This window comes from Propithecus coquereli, unplaced genomic scaffold (genome assembly GCF_000956105.1).
Source record: "Propithecus coquereli isolate 6110/MARCELLA unplaced genomic scaffold, Pcoq_1.0 Scaffold150, whole genome shotgun sequence".
Lineage (NCBI taxonomy): Eukaryota > Metazoa > Chordata > Mammalia > Primates > Indriidae > Propithecus > Propithecus coquereli.
The window spans coordinates 228,917-248,570 of NW_012139414.1; the positions used below are offsets into that span (position 1 = coordinate 228,917).

General features: G+C 49.0%; 1 protein-coding gene across 2 annotated transcripts in view; it reads right to left on the minus strand.

The window, feature by feature from the left end:
• DTX2 (deltex 2, E3 ubiquitin ligase) overlaps positions 1-18,149 on the minus strand; it is a 34,858-nt gene extending 16,709 nt beyond the window's left edge. Inside the window, exons 1-3 of one of the 2 annotated variants that reach the window (XM_012640361.1) lie at positions 18,012-18,149; positions 6,208-6,563; positions 2,929-3,565 (exon numbers count right to left, since the gene is read on the minus strand). In XM_012640361.1, coding sequence (XP_012495815.1) covers positions 2,929-3,565; positions 6,208-6,475 — 905 coding nt within the window. In that variant the 5' untranslated portion in view covers positions 6,476-6,563; positions 18,012-18,149. Of the gene's footprint in view, positions 1-2,928; positions 3,566-6,207; positions 6,564-16,720; positions 16,977-18,011 lie in introns of those variants that run through there. The other variant, XM_012640360.1, reaches the window with a different exon arrangement.
• Between the last annotated feature and the right edge of the window lie 1,505 nt (positions 18,150-19,654).

Below are 19,654 nucleotides of genomic sequence, written 5' to 3' on the forward strand. Positions count from 1 at the left end.
CTAGGATGCTGCTGATAGATTACAGTAGGTAGTTGGTGGCCCATTCTTGATAATACTGATCAAAACACAGTGCAGAACAAAAAACCAAACACACATGGGTTCCCCAAAATTTCTTGATTTCACTTGCTCAAATGCTATTTCCCATGCCTACCAGTAAAGGGAACTGGTTCTTGGGCTTCCTCAGACCTGCACTGCCTAGCCCCAGCTTTCTCCCTCGCATACATGCTAACTTTCACCTAATGATGTGGACATATTCATTTGGCTTTCAGGACTTTACCACAGCCCCTAGGGTGAACAAGGTGCCAAGTGTTTTCAATTCTCCCAGCACCTGCCAGGTTAAAAGGTCAGGTATTTATTAAGCCCCCTGTGGCTCTACAAACATCAGAGGAGGGTTAACTCAGGAGGGCCACACTACAAATCAGGCATGGGAAAACCCTGGCTAGGCCCATGCAAATGAATTATACCCCTCCCAGCTCCAGAAAAGCCAGAGGAATACGGCCTCACACCCAGCCCAGGAGGCAGGCCCCTTTGAGGTTGTTTTAACTAACAAAGCTGGCTGGCTCAGTTCCCTCCTGGCTCACACACAGGGCAAGAGCAGGGGCAAGCGGCAGCACCTGTGGGGCCAGCCACCTTCCTTTCTGTAACTTGCCTGGCCTGCACCAGTAGGGCCCACATCAGGCTGGGGAAGAGAGACCCCAGAGAAAAATACTCGGGGGAGAGATGGTTTAGGGGAGACCAACGGCAGCCTCATACCAGAAAAAAGAAACAAAGTCCCCTTGAATGGCCTTTTTTTTTTTTTTTTTTGAGACAGAGTCTTACTCTGTCGCCCAGGCTGGAGGGCAGTGGTGTGATAACAGCTCACTGCAGTCTCACTCTTGGGCTCAAAGGATCCTCCCGCCTCACCCACCATGCCCAGCTAAATCACTTGACTTAGTCCCAGAATCCCAGTTCTAGCACTATCTAGAAATGTGTCTCAAAATAATTCATAAGAGGCCAGGCGTGGTGGCTCACGCCTGTAATCCTAGCACTCTGGGAGGCCAAGGCAGGTGGATTGAGCGAGCTCAAGAGTTCGAAACCAGCCTGAGCAAGAGCGAGACCCCGTCTCTACTAAAAATAGAAAGAAATTAATCGGACAACTAAAAATATATAGAAAAAATTAGCCGGGCATGGTGGCGCATGCCTGTAGTCCCAGCTACTCGGGAGGCTGAGACAGAAGGATCGCTTGAGCCCAGGAGTGTGAGGTTGCTGTGAGCTAGGCTGACGCCACGGCACTCACTCTAGCCAGGGCAACAGAGTGAGACTCTGTCTCAAAAAAAAAAAAAAAAATTCATAAGAACTTAAGAAGCCCTGGGAGGCTGGGTGAGGCAGATCCCACAGAAGTTCCAGCACTGCCAATAACCATTCTGGACTGGCAGACAGCACACTGCTCTCTGGATGAGAACGATATGGATCCCCATATTGAGGATGGAAGGTGGGGAGAGCACCTCCCTGAGCCCTGCTTATGTCTACATGAAAGTCCACAGAGGGACCAAATGACACTTCCCCGTACTCCAATTCCCTGGAAGACCTCAGATCCACATGTCCTGACTCCTGCAAGGAGAATATGCCCAGAAAAAACCCTGATCCATCCAAGGCCCATCACCCCCCATCTACCAGAATCCTCCAGAGTCCCTCAAGATACCTTCCCCTTCCCCATCATGTCCCACTCTTGGGGCCTGGGTTTAATCTCAGCTCTGCCACTTGCTGGCTGCATGGCCACCTCAGTGTCTCACCTGTAAGTTGAGGACACTACCCACCTTAAGACCACAAGAGCATTAGTGAAAGCACTCATGCACCCGCTCAATAGGGCCTGGCATATAATGTGTGCTCAAGAATGGGAGTTGCTCTGTGTCTTAAACAAGCTGGCAGGGTCCTCGGAAACCCAATTTGAACAAATACTAAAGGCCCAAGAAGCTGCCAGGAGGTCTCAGTCACAGTGGGAAGCTTTAGCCCTCAACATGGGGCAGTGGGCATGGAGGGGACCGGTGAGCAAGGCGGCAGTGAGACTCTGACTGGCCGTTGTCAGTCCCAATCAACAGGACGTTCTCCCTGGAAACCAGGGCAGCCACAGGCCCACATGCTCCATCACAACCCCCGCAGGGTACTCTCAGAAAACAGCCCCACCCCAGCTATCACTCTGAATTCTTAAAATGCTAAGCCCAACACTCTCAATGATGAGGAACAATGAAGTCCCCTGGTCAGCTGGACCAGTCGCCGGTCTATGACCAAGCTGGGGATGTTCACCCACTGGCCAAATCCAGGGGATTTTCTCACTTTACATGCCACCTGGTCTGGAATGGGCCCATGATTTCATCATCTTTCTCAAGGAGCCGAAAGCTCTACAAGACACTCTGGGCTGGGCTAGGTCACCTATGCCACCTGTGGCCACCTGCCACAGACCCAATATTTTGCACTGTCCTCACAGTGTTCACAGCCCTTTTCTGTACTAGACTGTGTGCTTAGGGGTAGGAGCTGTAGCTTTCATCTCTGCATCTTCAGTGCCTGGCACAGAGCAGGAGTCAATGACGTGTTATCAGGCACAGCACCAGCCACGTGCATAAGCAAAAAGTCTTTAACTTTGCTCCACACAGAGGTCCCTATCATCATAAGGAACAAAAGGATTGTAGATTTTCACCTGTGTGGTGACTACCAGGACTTGAGTACCAGAGATCAAGTAAGACTCTGGGGGACACAGGGCTGGGGATGGCCACGATACCTCAGCACCTATGTGGCACACACAAATGGGATGACATGGCAGGAACAACCAAGGGGGCAGGTGCCCGGGCTGCAGGTATTTGGGTGAGTCTTCCCAGCTGCGTAAGAGCAGAAAGCCCAGCCTGCTGACAGGGCACATGGGCAGACAATATGCCCAGCAGGGACACACAATACCTGGCTGCACTGGAAGTGGATGGTCCTGGGGGCAGGTACTGCAGTCCCAGATGGGAGAAGCTGGAGCGGTAGAGGGGCTGGCTCCCCAAGGTGGGAGGGGCCCCACCCCAGGGGTTGGTGGTATTCAGCCTGGGTGCAGACCTAGCCCCAGAGAGGGAAGGTTTGTTGTATGGGGCAAAGGCCTGGTGGGCCCCATAAACAACAGCAGTCCTGTGGGGGTGCTGAGGGACAGGGTACGCAGGGAGGTTGGTCATGGAGTGGCGGTAGCGGCCAGACACAGGGCCAGTTCCACTGCCGCTGAGGCACTGGTGGCAAGAGCAGGCAACTCCCGTGTGGCCTGGTGGAGCGATGACGGTGGTCACTGGGTAAGGGGGCCCTGTCTGGCGCCGCACGCTACGGCAGAAGCTGGAAGTCTTGTTGGTTTGCGTTTGTGTGGCGTAGTTAACGGTGTAGTTGTACCCCAGGGGAGCCAAGTCCACAAGCTGGTTGCCCCTGGCCACTTGCTGCTCCAGATAATCACAGATGCTGGCTTCATAGGCAGTCCAGGTGCCATCATCACTCAGCCACTCCCAGATGATTCCCCGGCCGGGGGCGGAGTGCTGGGGGAACAAGTGCCTCCGCACAGCCCGCATGGTGCCTGTTTTAAAAGGAGTATTTCACATAGTTAATCTACTAGACCCCCCAAAACACAAGGGATTTTCAAATTCTTTTTTCAACAACAAAAATAAGCAAATATGAGGCCGGGGGCGGTGGCTCACGCCTGTAATCCTAGCACTCTGGGAGGCCAAGGCGGGCGGATTGTTTGAGCTCAGGAGTTTGAAACCAGCCTGAGCAAGAGCGAGACCCCGTCTCTACTAAAAATAGAAAGAAATTAATCGGACAACTAAAAATATATAGAAAAAATTAGCCGGGCATAGTGGCGCATGCCTGTAGTCCCAGCTACTTGGGAGGCTGAGGCAGAAGGATTGCTTGATCCCAGGAGATTGAGGTTGCTGTGAGCTAGGCTGACGCCACAGCACTCACTCTAGCCCGGGCAAAAGAGTGAGACTCTGTCTCAAAAAAAAAAAAAAAAAAAATAAGCAAATATGATCACTGTAGGTCTATGGTCATGCTGCTATTTCATCTAAGGGCTGGCACTGGCTCTCCTTTCCAGATTTGGGGGTAAAGTACAGACATTCTAGGCAAATAAACTGTGGCCCAGAAGGATGAAGTGGCAGAGGCAGACCCACACTCCTTGGCAGGAGGGGATGTCGGAAGCTTAGGCCAAAGAATATGGCTCAGACTTGAGGAGACTTTTCAAATAATATTTCTAATAACGAGTATATGTAGCCTTACTTTAAAAAATTGAACAAAAAAGTATAAAAAAAATTAAACGATCTCAATCCAGCCACCAAGAGGAAAGCCCACAATTTACATTGCGATGCATTTCTTCCCACCTAGTCTTCTAGGCATGTGTATTTAAGGAGCTAACAGAATGAAAATGTTTCCTGCTATTTTCTTGTATGATGCCATAAGCAAAAATAAAACTATTGTTACATAATTCTCTTATATGGATGTACCAGCCTCTTTGACTTCTCAAGTTGCAACTATTGTGAAACACCCTATCTTTACCTTATATTCATTCATTTATTTATTTATTTATTTATGAGTCAGGGTCTCACTCTGTCGCCTGGGCTAGAGTGCAGCGGTGTGATCATAGCTCACTGCAACCTCGTAACTCCTGGGCTCGAGGGAGTCTCCTGTCTCAGCCTTCCAAGGAGCTGGGACTACAGGCATGTGCCACCACGCCCAGCTAATTTTTCTATTTTTTGTAGAGACGGGGTTTCGCTCTTGGCTCAGGCTGGTCTCAAACTCCTGCTTTGGCCTCCCTGAGTGCTGGGATAACAGGCATGAGCCACTGCATGTGACCCTAAGCTTAACAAACCAAATCTAAAGATTAAGGAGAAAAAGAAAAAAATCAATTTGGTCTACACTTTCAATAGTGCTTGCCAAAAGATGGATTACTGCAATTACCTTCTCACTGCTCTCCCAACCTCAGCCCTTGCCTCCAGCCACAGCAGCGTGGGGGACACTCTTAGCTCCCAAAACAGATAATGGCACTTTTCTGCCCAACCCCTTCTGTGGCGCCCCTTTCAGAATAAAAGCCAAGGCCCCTTCTATTGACTAAACCCCACCCCCAAAGAACCTGGGCTCTGTCCTGCCCTTCTATCAGGTCTGTCATTGTCCCTTCTCAGTGACCTTGTCACTTTAGCTCAACCTTCAAATCAACCCCTATCAACACTTGACACCTCCCTTCCCTGATTAACATTTATTGCTCTCCACCAAAATACACAATTTCTGGCCAGGCATGGTGGCTCACGCCTGTAATCCTAGCACTCTGGGAGGGTGAGGCAGGAGGATTGCTCGAGGTCAGGAGTTCGAAACCAGGCTGAGCAAGAGCAAGACACTGTCTCTACTAAAAATAAAAAGAAATTAACTGGACAACTAAAAATATATAGAAAAAATTAGCCGGGTATGGTGGCGCATGCCTGTAGTACCAACTACTCGGGAGGCTGAAGTAGAAGGATTGCTTGAGCCCAGGAGTTTGAGGTTGCTGTGAGCTAGGATGACGCCACGGCACTCCAGCCTGGGCAACACAGTGAGACTGTCTCAAAAAAAAAAAAAAAAAAAAAATTCACAATTTCCGTGTTATTTATCCCGTATGCTGTCTTTCTCGGCTGACTGCACACACCATGAAGGCAAGGAATTTCATCTGCATCCAGCTACCTGGGAGCCATACTTTTCACAGACTCTAGGATGCTGCTGATAGATTACAGTAGGTAGTTGGTGGCCCATTCTTGATAATACTGATCAAAACACAGTGCAGAACAAAAAACCAAACACACAAATGCACGGAAGAGTACAGCAGCCTGCCCAGTTCACACAGCTGTTGAGCAGTAGAGCCAGATCATCTGAATAACCATGGAGCCACCTCTGTGTTAGCCTGCCTAGCAGAGAGACCCGTGAGTCTCTGCAGGTCGAGGCAGGCATTTTTGGTTTGGGAGACAAGGGGAAAGGGGTGGGAGGGCCTCTGCCAATGTGCTCCCACAGCACTACTCCTACTACACGGTACACTCGCCCTGTGAGGTGGCTGTTCTCACTCACAGCATCCACCTCCCATCATGCATTTCAGGAGCAGGGAGAAAGCTTTGCAAGTCACTTCAGTAAAGCCAATACCTCTTACAGTGCCTGGCCCAAAGCAGGTGCCCAGATGTGTGCTAGAGGCAGGAAGTGTCTTACCAGTGTCCTGGCGAAACTGGGTCCAGCTGGGCAGGTCGATGATGTACGGGGCCAGTGAGGGGTCAGCCTGGCCTAAGGGGATGCTGTGGGCCAAGCTCCCGAACCCAAAGCGCTGGCCCTTCTGCTGGACAAACTGCTGCTCGATGTAGCTGCAGACAGTGGCGCTGTAGGGGTGCCAGATGCCCAGCGCGTCCTGCCATTCCCACACGGCCACTGCCACAGGGCTGGTGTATACCTGCGCCAGGGAAGGGCTGGGGGCCATGGCCATCTTCCCCAGGACTCTCTCTGCTTTCTCGAATGGCTCAGACCACTCTGGCCTGGAGTCTTCGGTTCATCGCCCAGCGCCTCTGGCAGACCTGTGAACAGGAGAGAGGGCAGCAGTCAGCCACACGCACCAGCAGCCCTGCCAGAGGCAGCCTCAGCGCAGGGGAGTCATGCTTTCCACAGCTGCTTTTCCCCAATACCTTAGGAGCATCACAAATCAAGTACCTGATCCCGTCCCTTTGCTCTGGCAGCCAGAAAGAGTTCAAAGTCAATCCTGCAGCCTACCTACCTCTGCAAACGTTCAGGGTGATACAGTAAATTCCAGGTGCTAATCATTAGCCCAGCTTCTATCTCATTACCAATAACGTCCCTCTCACCCAACTACCTAGTTTATCCTTTCACACTCTCCAGTTTCCAAAGCAGGTTTGTTTGTGAGGTTTGTAGTATTAACACCTACTCTCCTATACAGAGGAGAAAACACTGTGTCTCAGAAAGGACCAGCAGCTTAAAGACACCCAGGGGACAGTGGCAGAGCTGGCCTTGACACACAGGGCCTGGCTCCCCTGTGTCTCCTAGGTGTCCTGTAAGCCTCATGACCTCAGGGGAAGCGCTAGATAAACAATGAACACCCCCGCTCCGGCCTCTCTGCACTCCATTCCCTATGCCTGGGCCTTGCTGACCAGCCACCAGGTCCAGAGAGCTCTTCCCCACGTCTAGGGCTCCCCGCAGCCCCCCTCCTCTCTCACGAACACTCTGCATCCTTAGACTCAGCCTGTGTCCTCAGGAAGGTTTGTCCCATCACACACCCTCATCACACCCATCACACACACTCATGGCCCTCTGCGCTCTTCCCAGCACCAACCAGAACCCTAAAGATCACCTACACACACATGTGGGTTCCGTGTCTTTGTCCTACGAGATGGCAGCAACCCTGCAAGCCTCCCTTGTTCACTGCTGTAGTGTCGGCGCCCAGCACAGGACATGCCCTGCTCGATGTAGACGACTTTAGAACCTGGCTTATGAGCATAGAAGATGATTCTACCCGCACCGCAGTGTCTGAATGAGAAGGTCTGCAAACGCGCCAGATGGCGCCCCGCGCACCAGCTCTTGGAGTACAAGAACAGGGTCCAACACTTAGTGACAAACGCCAAACGTTCTTGTCTCTTTTAAGCCTAACAGATTGACAAGGTGACACTTCTCCTACTTTATGGATAGGAAACCAAGGCTCAAAGAGGTCAAGGGACTTATTTAAGGTCACACATATACTGAAAGTGGTGGCACAGAAAACAAACCCAGATCAATGTGGCTCCGAGGCCCATTTTCTGAGAGGAAGGCTCAGCCCGACCTCTGCCTTGGGCTTCAGTCACAGGCCTTACTTAGGGAGGAGGAAGGGAGAGAGGGACCCACGTCTTCAGCACTACGCATCCTCGGTTGCTACGGCACGCCTATCAGGGCTGTGCAGGGCTCTGGGCTTATGGGGGTGCCACTCATGTGATCTTCTCATTCCTACAACCACCCCTGTAAGTACACACATAATATTTTATGCCCATTTGGCAGATGTGGAAACTAAGACCCAGTAGCTGCAGTGACTTGCTCACAATCATAAGGCTAGTGACAAGGCTGGGGCCCTGGGTTTCCACTGCTATCCCTTAGACTGAACTACGCCATGAAGGTTTCAATGAGAAGGGCAAGGCCAGCTGCCTTACAAGGCAGACAAATCTGCAGCAGCCCGTGAAACGGAGCAGGCACGGGCTCTGGCATCAACATGCTGTGTACTCTTCCTACTGTCTTAATCAAAGTACCCAAGCTTTCCCAGCTCATTTTCTTTCGGAAAATGGAGATATCAACATTTCTCCTAAGTGCTTTTCACGGGGATTAAGGCAGACAGGTATGTATAAAGCACCCACCCAACATCAGGCACACAGCAGACACTCCACAAATGTTGGCCTCCCTTCCCTTCCCACCCCCTCATGCCCAGCACCCACCCATCCCTCAAGTCTGGGTGAGGAATGATGGCAAAGGGCGGCGCTGAGTACACAGCATGGGAACAAAGGTGAGTCAGGCCTGCGGTAACTCTGCATGCACCTGCACAGGCCAGGCCTGCCCACTCCTCCACAAAAGCCCACATCCCGCCCTGGAGGGTTAGACCTGGGGTGCCCTCGGGTGGGCTGGCTGGCTTAGCTCACTGTCTGCAATTAGAAGTTTCTGTACCCACATCAAGGTACAAATCAGAGGACTGGTTTCCAAGCCAATTACTCCTGAGGTGTCACTCAGCCCGCAGGCAGCTGGGGCCTCCCTTATCTTCACCACACAGGGTGTATCCCAGCATGTCCATACAGCCCCAGATGAACCAACTTACAGAGCTCCACGAAGCAGCCTGAGAAATACAGTCAAGAACTTCAGCTAAAGCTTTCCATGAAGATGTGCAGCCTCCAGAGCGAGGGCCCACCATGGGTCCAGGCCTTGTCGGAGTACTAGAGACCCCAGAGGAAATGACACAGCACACAACCCCTTCATGACCAACCACTGTCTCACTCATACCAAGCCCTCCACCTTTGGTACCTTATATGTCCAAAAACATCCAATTCTAGCAAGTCCCAGAACATTCCAGACCATTTCCCACCCTGTAGCTATTGATCCTGCTGGTGCAGAGGTCCAGATTCCCTCCCTCCATACAAGCCCCAGTACCCATCCTTCCAGACCCAACCACGGCCATCCTCTCCTGCGCCCTGGGCCCCACACCCTCACCAGAGAGGGCTGACTCCACCCTCCTGTGTGTCTTCACCACACAGGTCTCTTCTCCAAACGCAACTGCATTTACTGGTTGCACTGGAACAGGAACTCCCTGAGAGAGAGCTGGGGCTGCAGCTCTTCAGATGCCCAACATCCCAGAGGGTCTGAAACACCAGAGGACTAAGGAGGGGAGAACCTTCTGCTCCAGGGGCACAGGCACATTTGAGTTGCTGCCCAGAAACGCCCACTGGCATTCCACTTGAACTCAGCAATTATGCACAATACAACAGCGTGTCAGTGCACCCATTCTCTGCAACAGCCTCAGCCATTACTAAGCTGAAGTTCAAAAACCTAATTTGTTTCAGCTCCTAATGATGGGGGCTATTTAGGGTGTGCCTAATTATGAAAATTATTACTATTATGATTGTCCATGGAAAAAAGCCTCAATCTGGAAGCAACCTAAACACCTTACGATAATACAATTCTTATATAATGTATAGAACATCCTAATGATGGAATACAAATCAGTCTTTAAAAATGTCTAAGAAAGGCTTACGGACATGTAACCGCACACATACTAAGCTCTCGGTGGGTGGGTGTGCCACTTACCAAGCACCACCTATGTGACAGGCACTCTGCTTGGTGTTTCTGTCATCTAGTTCTCTCAATCCTCAACTACCCTCAAAGGTAGGAATTATTCTTATTTTACATACAAGGGAACTAAGGCCCAAAGAAACTAAGTATTTATCCAAACCACAAAGGCTACGTTTTTTCTATTTTACATAAGCTAATTTTAAAGACGCTGAAAGAATAACACTGAAATATAACTGGAATGCTAGAATTATGGACTGTTTTCCTTTACCTCTTTCTGTACTTGCAAATCTTCTACAATGGTCATATTCATTTTTACAATTGAATCAAAGTTTGTTTGTTTGTTTGTTTAAATATCAACAACTCTGACCAGGGAAAACACCATCCTCCTTTGCCCTTGCATCGTCTTATCAGACCTAGCTGCAAATCCTTGTCCACAGCACCACGGCTGAGGCACTGAGGAATGCTGTTCTATTGGAGAGAAATTTTCAACCACAACAAAAAAAGTGACATGCGTCCAAGAGTCTTTTTATTCACAGAGGACTTAGAAAAGCTTTAGGACAAGATCTGAACTGGCACAAGAATCTGAGTGGAAATCACCTTGCCCAGTTGCGAGCCTTGGGCTGAGAGAGCCACACACGGACCCCGCTACAGTCATGGCCTTTGGAAGAAGGCCCTGAGTGCGATTTTCAATAGGTATTCAACTCAGGCTGAGCCATTTTCAACTTGCCAACACGTGAAACACCCATTTCATCCCTCCAAACCTACTGAAATCTGTTACGGCTTGGCCTGATCTTGGCAGGCCACCCTTCAATCCTCGCTAGTATAATGGCTGTCCTCCCTCTGCTGTCCCTAGTGGAGATGAAGGCCACTTGGTGACTGTGGGGCAGCTACGGCCCATTCTCTAGGCTCTGGGGGACTCGGGCGGTTGGATGGGGTTTCCAGCCCCTGAGAAGCAGAAACCCTTTTCCAAACGTGGTCATATGCTGCCCATCAATATGTAAAGTGCAGAAACACAGGGTGCCCTTTTTAACACAGTAGCCTCTATTCTCGTTTTTCCTCAAGGGGCCCACGAAGCTCCTTTACAGAATAGGAAAGTTCTGAGAAGCATGGCTTGGAAACCAGTGAGACCAGGTGACTTCTAGAACCTCTTCCCACCTCTGATTCCACCAACCTGGGATGAATTTTTCAAACTCAACCCACTTCACTGTTCAAGTCCTATTTTCTAAGCTGCTTCTCTTTTGGGAGCTTTCCAAGAAGACTGGGCCTGAAACTTCTCATCCCATCAGCTGACATAGTGAATTTAACCTGTAACTAGAAATGACGCCCAAAGACCTCACAGTGCAGATGGCCACCCGGGCCCTATCAGAAAGCCTCTCCAAGACCTTGGAAAGTCCAATCCTGAGCACAAACACATCAAAGAAATGTTCTACTTTACTAGAAATTTTGTTTAAAACATACAAGTTAAAAACAATGGACAATTATTTTTTGCCTATCAAATTAATAAAAATAACTTAATTTCAATACTCAGTGCTAATAACACATTAGACAGAGACTTCACACTGCTGGGAAGGATAAAACCTTTCTGAAAAACAATTTGGTAATACGTATCAAGAGGTTTAAAAATGTTCACTTCCTTTGATCCAACAATTAAGATTCTATCTTAAGGCGATTATAGAAAAATTTCAACATAAAGATATTCACCACAGCACTATTTCTACTACATGAAAGAGAAGCATAGACAAAACTCAATAGAAATGTAACAAAATGTTAACAATGGCTGTCTTTGAGTGGAGAAATTATAGGAGACCTTTTGTTTGACTACCTTATATATATAAACTTTTCATATTTTCTGAAGTGAGGAAGTATTACTTCTGTTATCAGGAAAAAAACTCTTTAAAATGCCAAACACTTTTAAAGATCATAAATATACACCAAAGCACCACCACCTCTGTTACTTACCATCATTACTTTAAATGGCTGCCACCACCCTGGTGGGGTTTCACTAATAGGCCTTGTCAACTTACCACGGCACCCCCTTGCCAGTAACACATCCCAGAAGCCTGAGTTCCAAGAAAATGCAAAGAACAAACCATGCAGGTGCCTAACTATTACAGCAGTCCTGTGAGCACTGCGAGATGGAGTTGCTGTCTTGAAAAGAGATCACTCAAGCCAGTGCTACCCAGTCCTTACTAGGTTTCAGAGAGATGGTAAGAAACTAACATGTGATTTGTCCCTTGCTCACTAGGTGGCTGGAAGGGAAGTGACAACTCCTCTTCTGGCTGGGGCCTGACTTGAGCCCTCCAAGGGTAGGTCAGAGTAGAACCTTTCAAATGAGGTTCAGAAAGCCACAAGGTAGCAAGGGCACAAGCCCCAGCAACCTACAATCCCCTTTTGGGCAACCATCCGCTCCAGAACAAAGATCTGCTGGCTCCTGCTTGGCCAAGAGCAACCTGAGCACCTGCAGCCAGTCAGAGGGTAGAACTCTGGTTTAAGGGCCTACCCAGGGGACAAAATGGGGGAGTAGTGGATGCAGCAGTAGATATAGTAATAACAGTAATGGCTACCATGTGCCAGGAACTGTGCTAAGTACCTTATCAGTGTTCTTGGTGATCCTCACGATTGGGAGGAGGGAGCGGTGGGACACACAACTATTCTCTCCATTTCATAACTGATGAAAATGAGGCAAAAGAAATAACTTGCCCAAGATTACACAGGAACTAAGTAAACCCAAATCTGTTTCCAGAGTCCTTGTCCTTCCCTACCAAGACAGAAGAGGTAAACTGATGCTGCACAAACAGGCCTGCAGGTGTGTTTTGCTTGGCCTGTGCAGGTTTTGCCTTTTTAAATCGAGCTGAAATGGCCGGGCATGTTGGCTCATGCCTGTAATCCCAGCACTTTGGGAGACCCAGGCAAACGATCACTTGAAGCCAGGAGTTTGAGACCAGCCTGGGCAACATGGCGAGACCCTGTCTCTAAAAAAATTAATTGAGCTTATATTTAAAAATTGGAATATCTATCATAAAAAAAATCTAGATTTCCAGCTTCTCTTGAAAATCAGAAAAGATGGCAACATTTGCAGGCCAGACCTAGATCTGTGATCCACCCAGTAACAACTAGCTGAACCACAGTGGTGGCTGGAACATACTCTCTGGGTAACTACAGTTACCACTATTCCCTATGGCAAGGACTGGCAAACTGTTCCTATAAAGGGCGAAAAAAGTCTTTGCAACTACTCAACTCTGCCACCGTACCGCAAAAACAGCCATCAACAATGTGTAAACCAGCAGGGCACCACAGCTCACACCTGTGATCCTGGCACTCTGGGAGGCCGAGGCAGGAGGATCACTTGATGCCAGGAGTTTGAGACCAGCGTGAGCAAGAATGAAACCCCATCTCTACAAAAAAATAGAAAAATTAGCCAGGCGTAGTGAGTGGCATGTGCCTGTAGTCCCAACTAATCCGGGAGGCTGAGGCAGGAGGATCACTTGAGCCCAAGAGTTTGACGTTGCAGTGAGCTATGATGATACCACCGTACTCTAGCCCAGGCAACAGAGTTGAGACCCTGTCTCAAAAACAAAACAAAGCAAAATGTGTAAACTAATGGGAGTGATTATGCTCCAATAAAACTTTATGAACAAAAACAGCAGTGGGCTGGATTTGGCCCATGGGCTATGCTCTACACCCATGCCCTATCACCTCCCAACACCCATCACCGTGCTTCCACTCTCCTATAGCTGAGAAATACTTCTCTGAACCCACGGCTCTATCAAAAAGTGAGAGAGCACTTATGCCTCTGGCTAGCCTTATTAATAATATGCCCTGCGCTCTGCAGACAGGTCAGCCTTTGCCCAACACCCAAGGATGAAATACAGCATCCAACAGCATAGCAGGCATCAGGGCCCACACCCAGGAAACCCAAGTGATCCCGGGAGCCACATCAGGCATTGACAACTTTCTCTGCATCAGGATTTCAGGCCCTCACCTATTTCTCCTCCCTCTCTACACTGCCCCTAGACTCTCAGTACCTGATCCCATGGCTTCAATAATCCCCAGATCACCCAAATCTGTCTTCATGATGTTCCTGCCTGAGCCCCTCAAACCTTTGGCTCTGGCCATCTGGACCTCCTAGCAGAGCTCAGAATGGGCCAGGCCATTTCATGCCCTTTACCAACCCCCACCCCACCCCCAGAACATCTACCCCACCCACCTACTTACTCATCTCTTAATTGTCAGCTTAAGACTCTCTGCTCTATGAAATCTTTCCTACATTCACTCCTGCTCTGTAGGCAGAAGAGGCCACTTCTAACAATCAATGCCCATGTGACATCTGAGTGCAATTATCTATCTAGCTCCTCCGCTAGCGAAAGCATAAGCTCCTTAAAGGCAAGGATTACGTTCAGGAAAAGATTTTTCAAAGACACAGAACACTGAGCGTAAGTGAAAAAAACACATTTCACTATGTTAAAATTAAGAATAGTTGATCAACAAAGGACACCTTAAAGTGGGAAAATAAGTTATGAGCTGGGAGAAGAGATTCACAATATACACTAAGCATTAAATATAGAAAGAACTCCTAAAGATCAATACAAAGCACCAAGAATACAGAAAAACTGGCAAAAGACTTGAATGTTGCACAAGAAACACATATGCCAATAAACATAGAAGAGATATTCAACGTCAGGGCTCAGGGACCCAGAAACCAAGATCCCAAAGATCCCACCTGATACCCCTTCAATTAGCCAAAACAAAAAATATGCCAATAGCAAATGATGACATGACTGGAGCAGCTGCAAGGCCCATACATTGCTGCTGGTGAAGTGGACGTTGGAACAAGCACTTCAGTAAACAGCCTGGCAGTATCTATGAAAGCTGAACACTTATTTACCCGCTATGATCCAGCGGAACATCACCCCTAAGTTTATTCTCTTGTATATGTACGAGACATGTACAGAAATGTTCAGAGCAGGACGCTCGCAAGAATAAAAACCTGGACACTACTAAGTGCCCGTGACGACATAAAATAATACGGATAAATCTTAACATAAAATTTTTTACTTTCCTTAGAAATACATGGGTATCATAAACCTGTGTAAAAATGGACATGAGGGGATACTGGTTCCCTCAGGAAGAGAACAGAAAGAAAAACCAAATGAAATGAATGATTAGATGTATAGCTTTTGTTTTGGGTGGCTGGACTGCCAGAGCTTACTACATCTATTAAAAATAACTTACCAAATAAACAAAAGTAGGCTATGCATGAACATTGATGAGTGTATATTAATCTAGTTCTCATAAAGCAAACACCAAAGTGACTGCTGAATTCATCTTTGTAATCCAAAGTGCCAAACACAAGCCCTGGCACACAAAATTTCAGGAGGTATTTGTGGAATGAATGTCTTTTCTCCCTAGCCCATGGCCTCTTAAGTACCTTCAACACATCTAAAGCCAAACTTATCTTCCTCCCTAACTGTCCTTGTCCCTGGACTACCTGGCTCCACTCTGCCCCAGGCAGCCAGGAGAAAAATCCAAGATTCCCACTTCTCAACCTTCCCCACAGCCCAGCAGCTGTCTGGCCTGCTCTCCCCTCACGTCCTCAGCCCCCACTGCTAGCATTTGGTGGGGACTTTTCTGCTTTAATAAAGTACTCCCTCCCCAAGAGTTCTCCAACTCTTATCTCTCCTCCTAGTCCACCTCACACACACATGGGTAAAAGACTAAGCTTCCTAAAGTACAATTCTGATCCTGTCTCTTCCACATCACTTCAGAATAAAGTTCCAATTCCTTTGGTCGACAAGTCAAAGCCCATCACAATATGGTCCCTCCCTCCCAACAATATACACCAATGTGCTTCCCTCCAATCCCTCTTACCTATACCCTCCTCTCTACAACACCCCCCACCTGAGAGTTAAGTGACTAGATCTGCTACTCCCATCTAAGTCCAGGGTTTCCCCACCTCCATGTCTCTGCTCCACCTCCCACCCAACTCACTTGGCCCCCTACCCTTACCTTACCCATATTTTAAGGCCCAATTTAAACAGCACCTCCGTGATGCCTTGATGTGCCCCATAGAAACAAAACACCCTCTTAACTTTCACAGCATTCTGTCTGTCCTTTGCAGTTCTCTACGTTCATTTGATCTCTTCACTTGGACTGTGAGCAACTGAGGGGAAAATCTCTCATCTACTTCTCGTCTACCAGAAGCTGGCATGGTGTTAGGGGACAGTCACAAAGAAAATAATCCAATCTAATCCATTCCACACTTTGCAGCCAGTATGCTCCCTTAAAACCCTCATCAAGGAATTCTGCTAAACTCCTCCTGCTCCCCAGAGCCTTGGCATGGCCCACAAAACCCTCCACACTCAGCCCTCTACCTACCTGCCTGGACCCTGCTACCCTACCCCTTGTTGCCCCAGCCACACTGAGCTACTTACAGTAGCCCAGCTGTGCCCTGGTGACTTCATGACTTTGCAAATGCTCACTCCTCTGCCAGGCTACTTTGCCCCACTTTGTAAGTCATATCACACTGACAACATCTTGTCACTGACCATGGTTTGTCTATCATTTCCACCAAATGATGAGCTCCCAGAAGAAAGAGACCTTGTCTAGCACCCAGTAAAGGTTTATGCAACAAAAGAAATGAAAATTTTCAGTTCAAATGCGGAAATCATGACCTGTGTCCTTCATCTCATAAAGCATGTCTTAAAGTGAAAACCATGTGGAAAGCATTCTCTAAGACTGGTTAAACAGGAGAGGCAGTTGGCAAGAAGCCACCTGAATTTATTTGAGACAGTTGGCAATCAACAATCAACTCCCAGGGCTCACTTTCATCCTGGAGACCTCAAATTCCACCCTCCCCAGGCCCCATCTTCTCTACTGAAAACCAGATAGACAAGGCAGCAAGGGAAAGTCCCATGGCTCTCACCTTTTCTCTCTGGAGAGCTGGCACAAACTGTCTCTTCTTGATGGAGACAGCAGATCTTTAGGAGGAATGACTTGTTTGAGTTCCCATCTTGATATAAATCGCAAACAACAAAAACCAGGCAAATCTGAAAGGGTTGCTGACTCAGCGACACAAATTCCAAGGCACCTTTGCCAACAAGGAAGAAGATGATCAGATTTTAAATTGAAAAACAGCAGTTAGTAAAAACGAGTGCACAGATGTTGAATCTGTGTGCTGTGGCTGGGGACTGAAAAGCACCTGATTTATTTTCCAACAGCCTGGGCAGAGGAGAAGCTACAATAGTTTTCCTCTGCCCACTTAACCGAGGAGATGGTAAAAAAAATAAACCTGAGCCCTTTCACAGAAAGACCTAAAAGGGCTTCATAAGCTAGTCTGGCAGCGTAGGCATCTCAGAAATCGACACACCAGAGAGGATAAATATTTGGCCAAGGTCACACAGCAAATGAACAAAAGGCCTAGTTATCCGAGTGGCTTAAGTAAGATTTTGGCTACCAGAAAGTCTACTTTCTAGAACTCTAGAGAAGCTACGATGGAACGCAGAAATATTTTTGAGTTGAGTTTCTCACGGGCCCAAGCGTCTGTACATATCCTAATTCCATCGCGCTTAGGGAAGTGGAGCCAGCGTGGAGCACCGCGGCTGACTGAGAAAGGCGGGATCATGAAAGCGCAGCTCCAGAAAAAGGAATAGTTCTAAATCCTCTTCAGCACACATCACGCACCCCCAGAAGGGACGCAGAGCCCCGGGAAACAAGAGCTTCCGGGATGGCGGACCCCACTTGAGTGAAGCAGAGTTAGCAAGCAAACTCCTCCAAAGTACAGCCCCCGGCCCAGTGAGTCCTTCCCCTAGAGGCAGACCCAGCAGAACACAGATCCTCGCCAGGTAGCCGGATGGCAGGGTCACGACCGCCTCCCCCCAGGTTCTGTGGGAAGAGGTACACGCCTCCCAACTGACCCGAACTCCCAGGAGCGGCGCCCTTCCCCCTGAGATTCAGTCAGCTTCCACCCTCCCAGCCAGCACTCAGTCCTGTCCTAAACTCCCCGCGCCTCCCAAGTCTCCCAACTCCCGCCTCCAGAACCTCGGGCCCGGAGCCGGTAGTCCCACTCCCCCGGGACCCCGTCCCTCGTCAGCCGCCCGGCCCTGCCCTCCCGCGCCCGCCCCCTTCCGGCCCCAGCTCAGCTTGGTCTCCCCCCGCCACCCCCGCACTCGGGACCCCAGCCCTGGCGACGAGCAGGTGGCCCGCCGCCCTCTCACCGAGGCTGAGGAGGGCGAGGGGACGGGCTGAGGGCACCGCCGCGGTCGGGCTGCAGCTCCGGTTGGCCTGGGAAGGGCTCCGACTGTGGCTCCGACTCTCTGAAGAAGGCAGTCAGAGTAAAACTCAGCGTCGCAGCTTCCGAGCGCTCCGCTGCGCATGCCCAGGACGCGGCGCCTTCTGGGAAATGTAGTTCCTGCGGAACAGAGGGGGCGGGGCCGAAGGGGGAGGTGTGGAACCCAACGCGCGTCGGGTGGTCAGGTGTAGCTATTCTTACTCGGCCTGTTCACTCATTGACTTACCCCTTCATTAATTACTGACTCACTTAAAATAGTGTTTACGGGTACATACATGGTGCCAGGCCCTGTGCTACTGTGTACTGGGGATTAAAAGGTGAATCAGACACTTTCTTTCCTGGGAGAGCGTCCTATCTACTTGGGAACACCGGGACTTAAAACACACAATTACAGTATAGTGGGGATATTGTTGTGCTAAAGGAGTGAGAGCACAGAAGGGTGTGCCTAGCTTGGCGAGGGGGTGGGGACAAGACAACATAAGGGAGGTGACCTGCCTGGGTTGGAATGTGAAGCTCCCTGAGGAGTTTGCCAGATGGAGTACAGGGAAGCCCATTCAAAGCAAGAGAGATGTGAAAGACCCCAACGCGTTCTGGAAGCAGTGAAAAGTTCCGTGTGAGCAGGAACAGAGGGCACATGGAGGGGGTGAGGAAGGAGAAAATGGGCCAGCTCATGGCAGGATATGAGGAGTATGGAAGAAGGCTGGGTAGGATTATGATGGACTTTAGATGCCCTGCAAGGAATTTGAGCAACTGGATCCAGTGGACAGATTTAAACGGGAATGACAGTTGGCATCAAAATTTGTAAAGATACCCCAGTGGAAAATACATTACAGAAAAATAAAAGGGAGGTGAGGCTAGTTTATAGAGGCAGCCTCTGTAGTCCAGATAGGTGATGGGGCCTGAACCAGGCTGGTGGTAATCTTTTGTGATCACAGACCTCCTTTGCAAAGGTAAAGAAAGCTGTTCCCAGAAAAATGCTCAGATGTGAGCAATTACACACGTGTACACACACGTTACCTCTGCTGACAATTTTGCCGACAGTTTCAGGGAGATCGGGTCCCCTGAATCTTGGAGAACCAAGTATCCAGTTAAGGATATTTAACTGGGCCGGGCGCAGTGGCTCACACCTGTAATTCTAGCACTCTGGGAGGCCAAGGCAGGTGGATCATTTGAGCTCAGGAGTTTGAGACCAGCCTGAGCAAGAGCAAAACCCCGTCTCTACTAAAAATAGAAAGAAATTAGTTGGACAACTAAAAACATATAGAAAAAATTAGCCGGGCATGGTGGTGCATGCTTGTAGTCCCAGCTACTTGGGAGCCTGAGGCAGAAGGATTGCTTGAGCCCAGGAGTTTGAGGTTGCTGTGAGCTAGGCTGATGCTACAGCACTCTAGCCCGGGCAACAGAGCCAGACTCTGTCTCAAAAAAAAAAAGATACTTAACTGCAGTGACATTGTTGTAATGTCACTGATAACTTCTTAGGGATTTAAGACAGATTCAGACATCTGGAGTTGGAGTTTGGAGGAAGAGATCTTCCCTATCATTCAGTTCAAAAACATCATTTTATAGAAG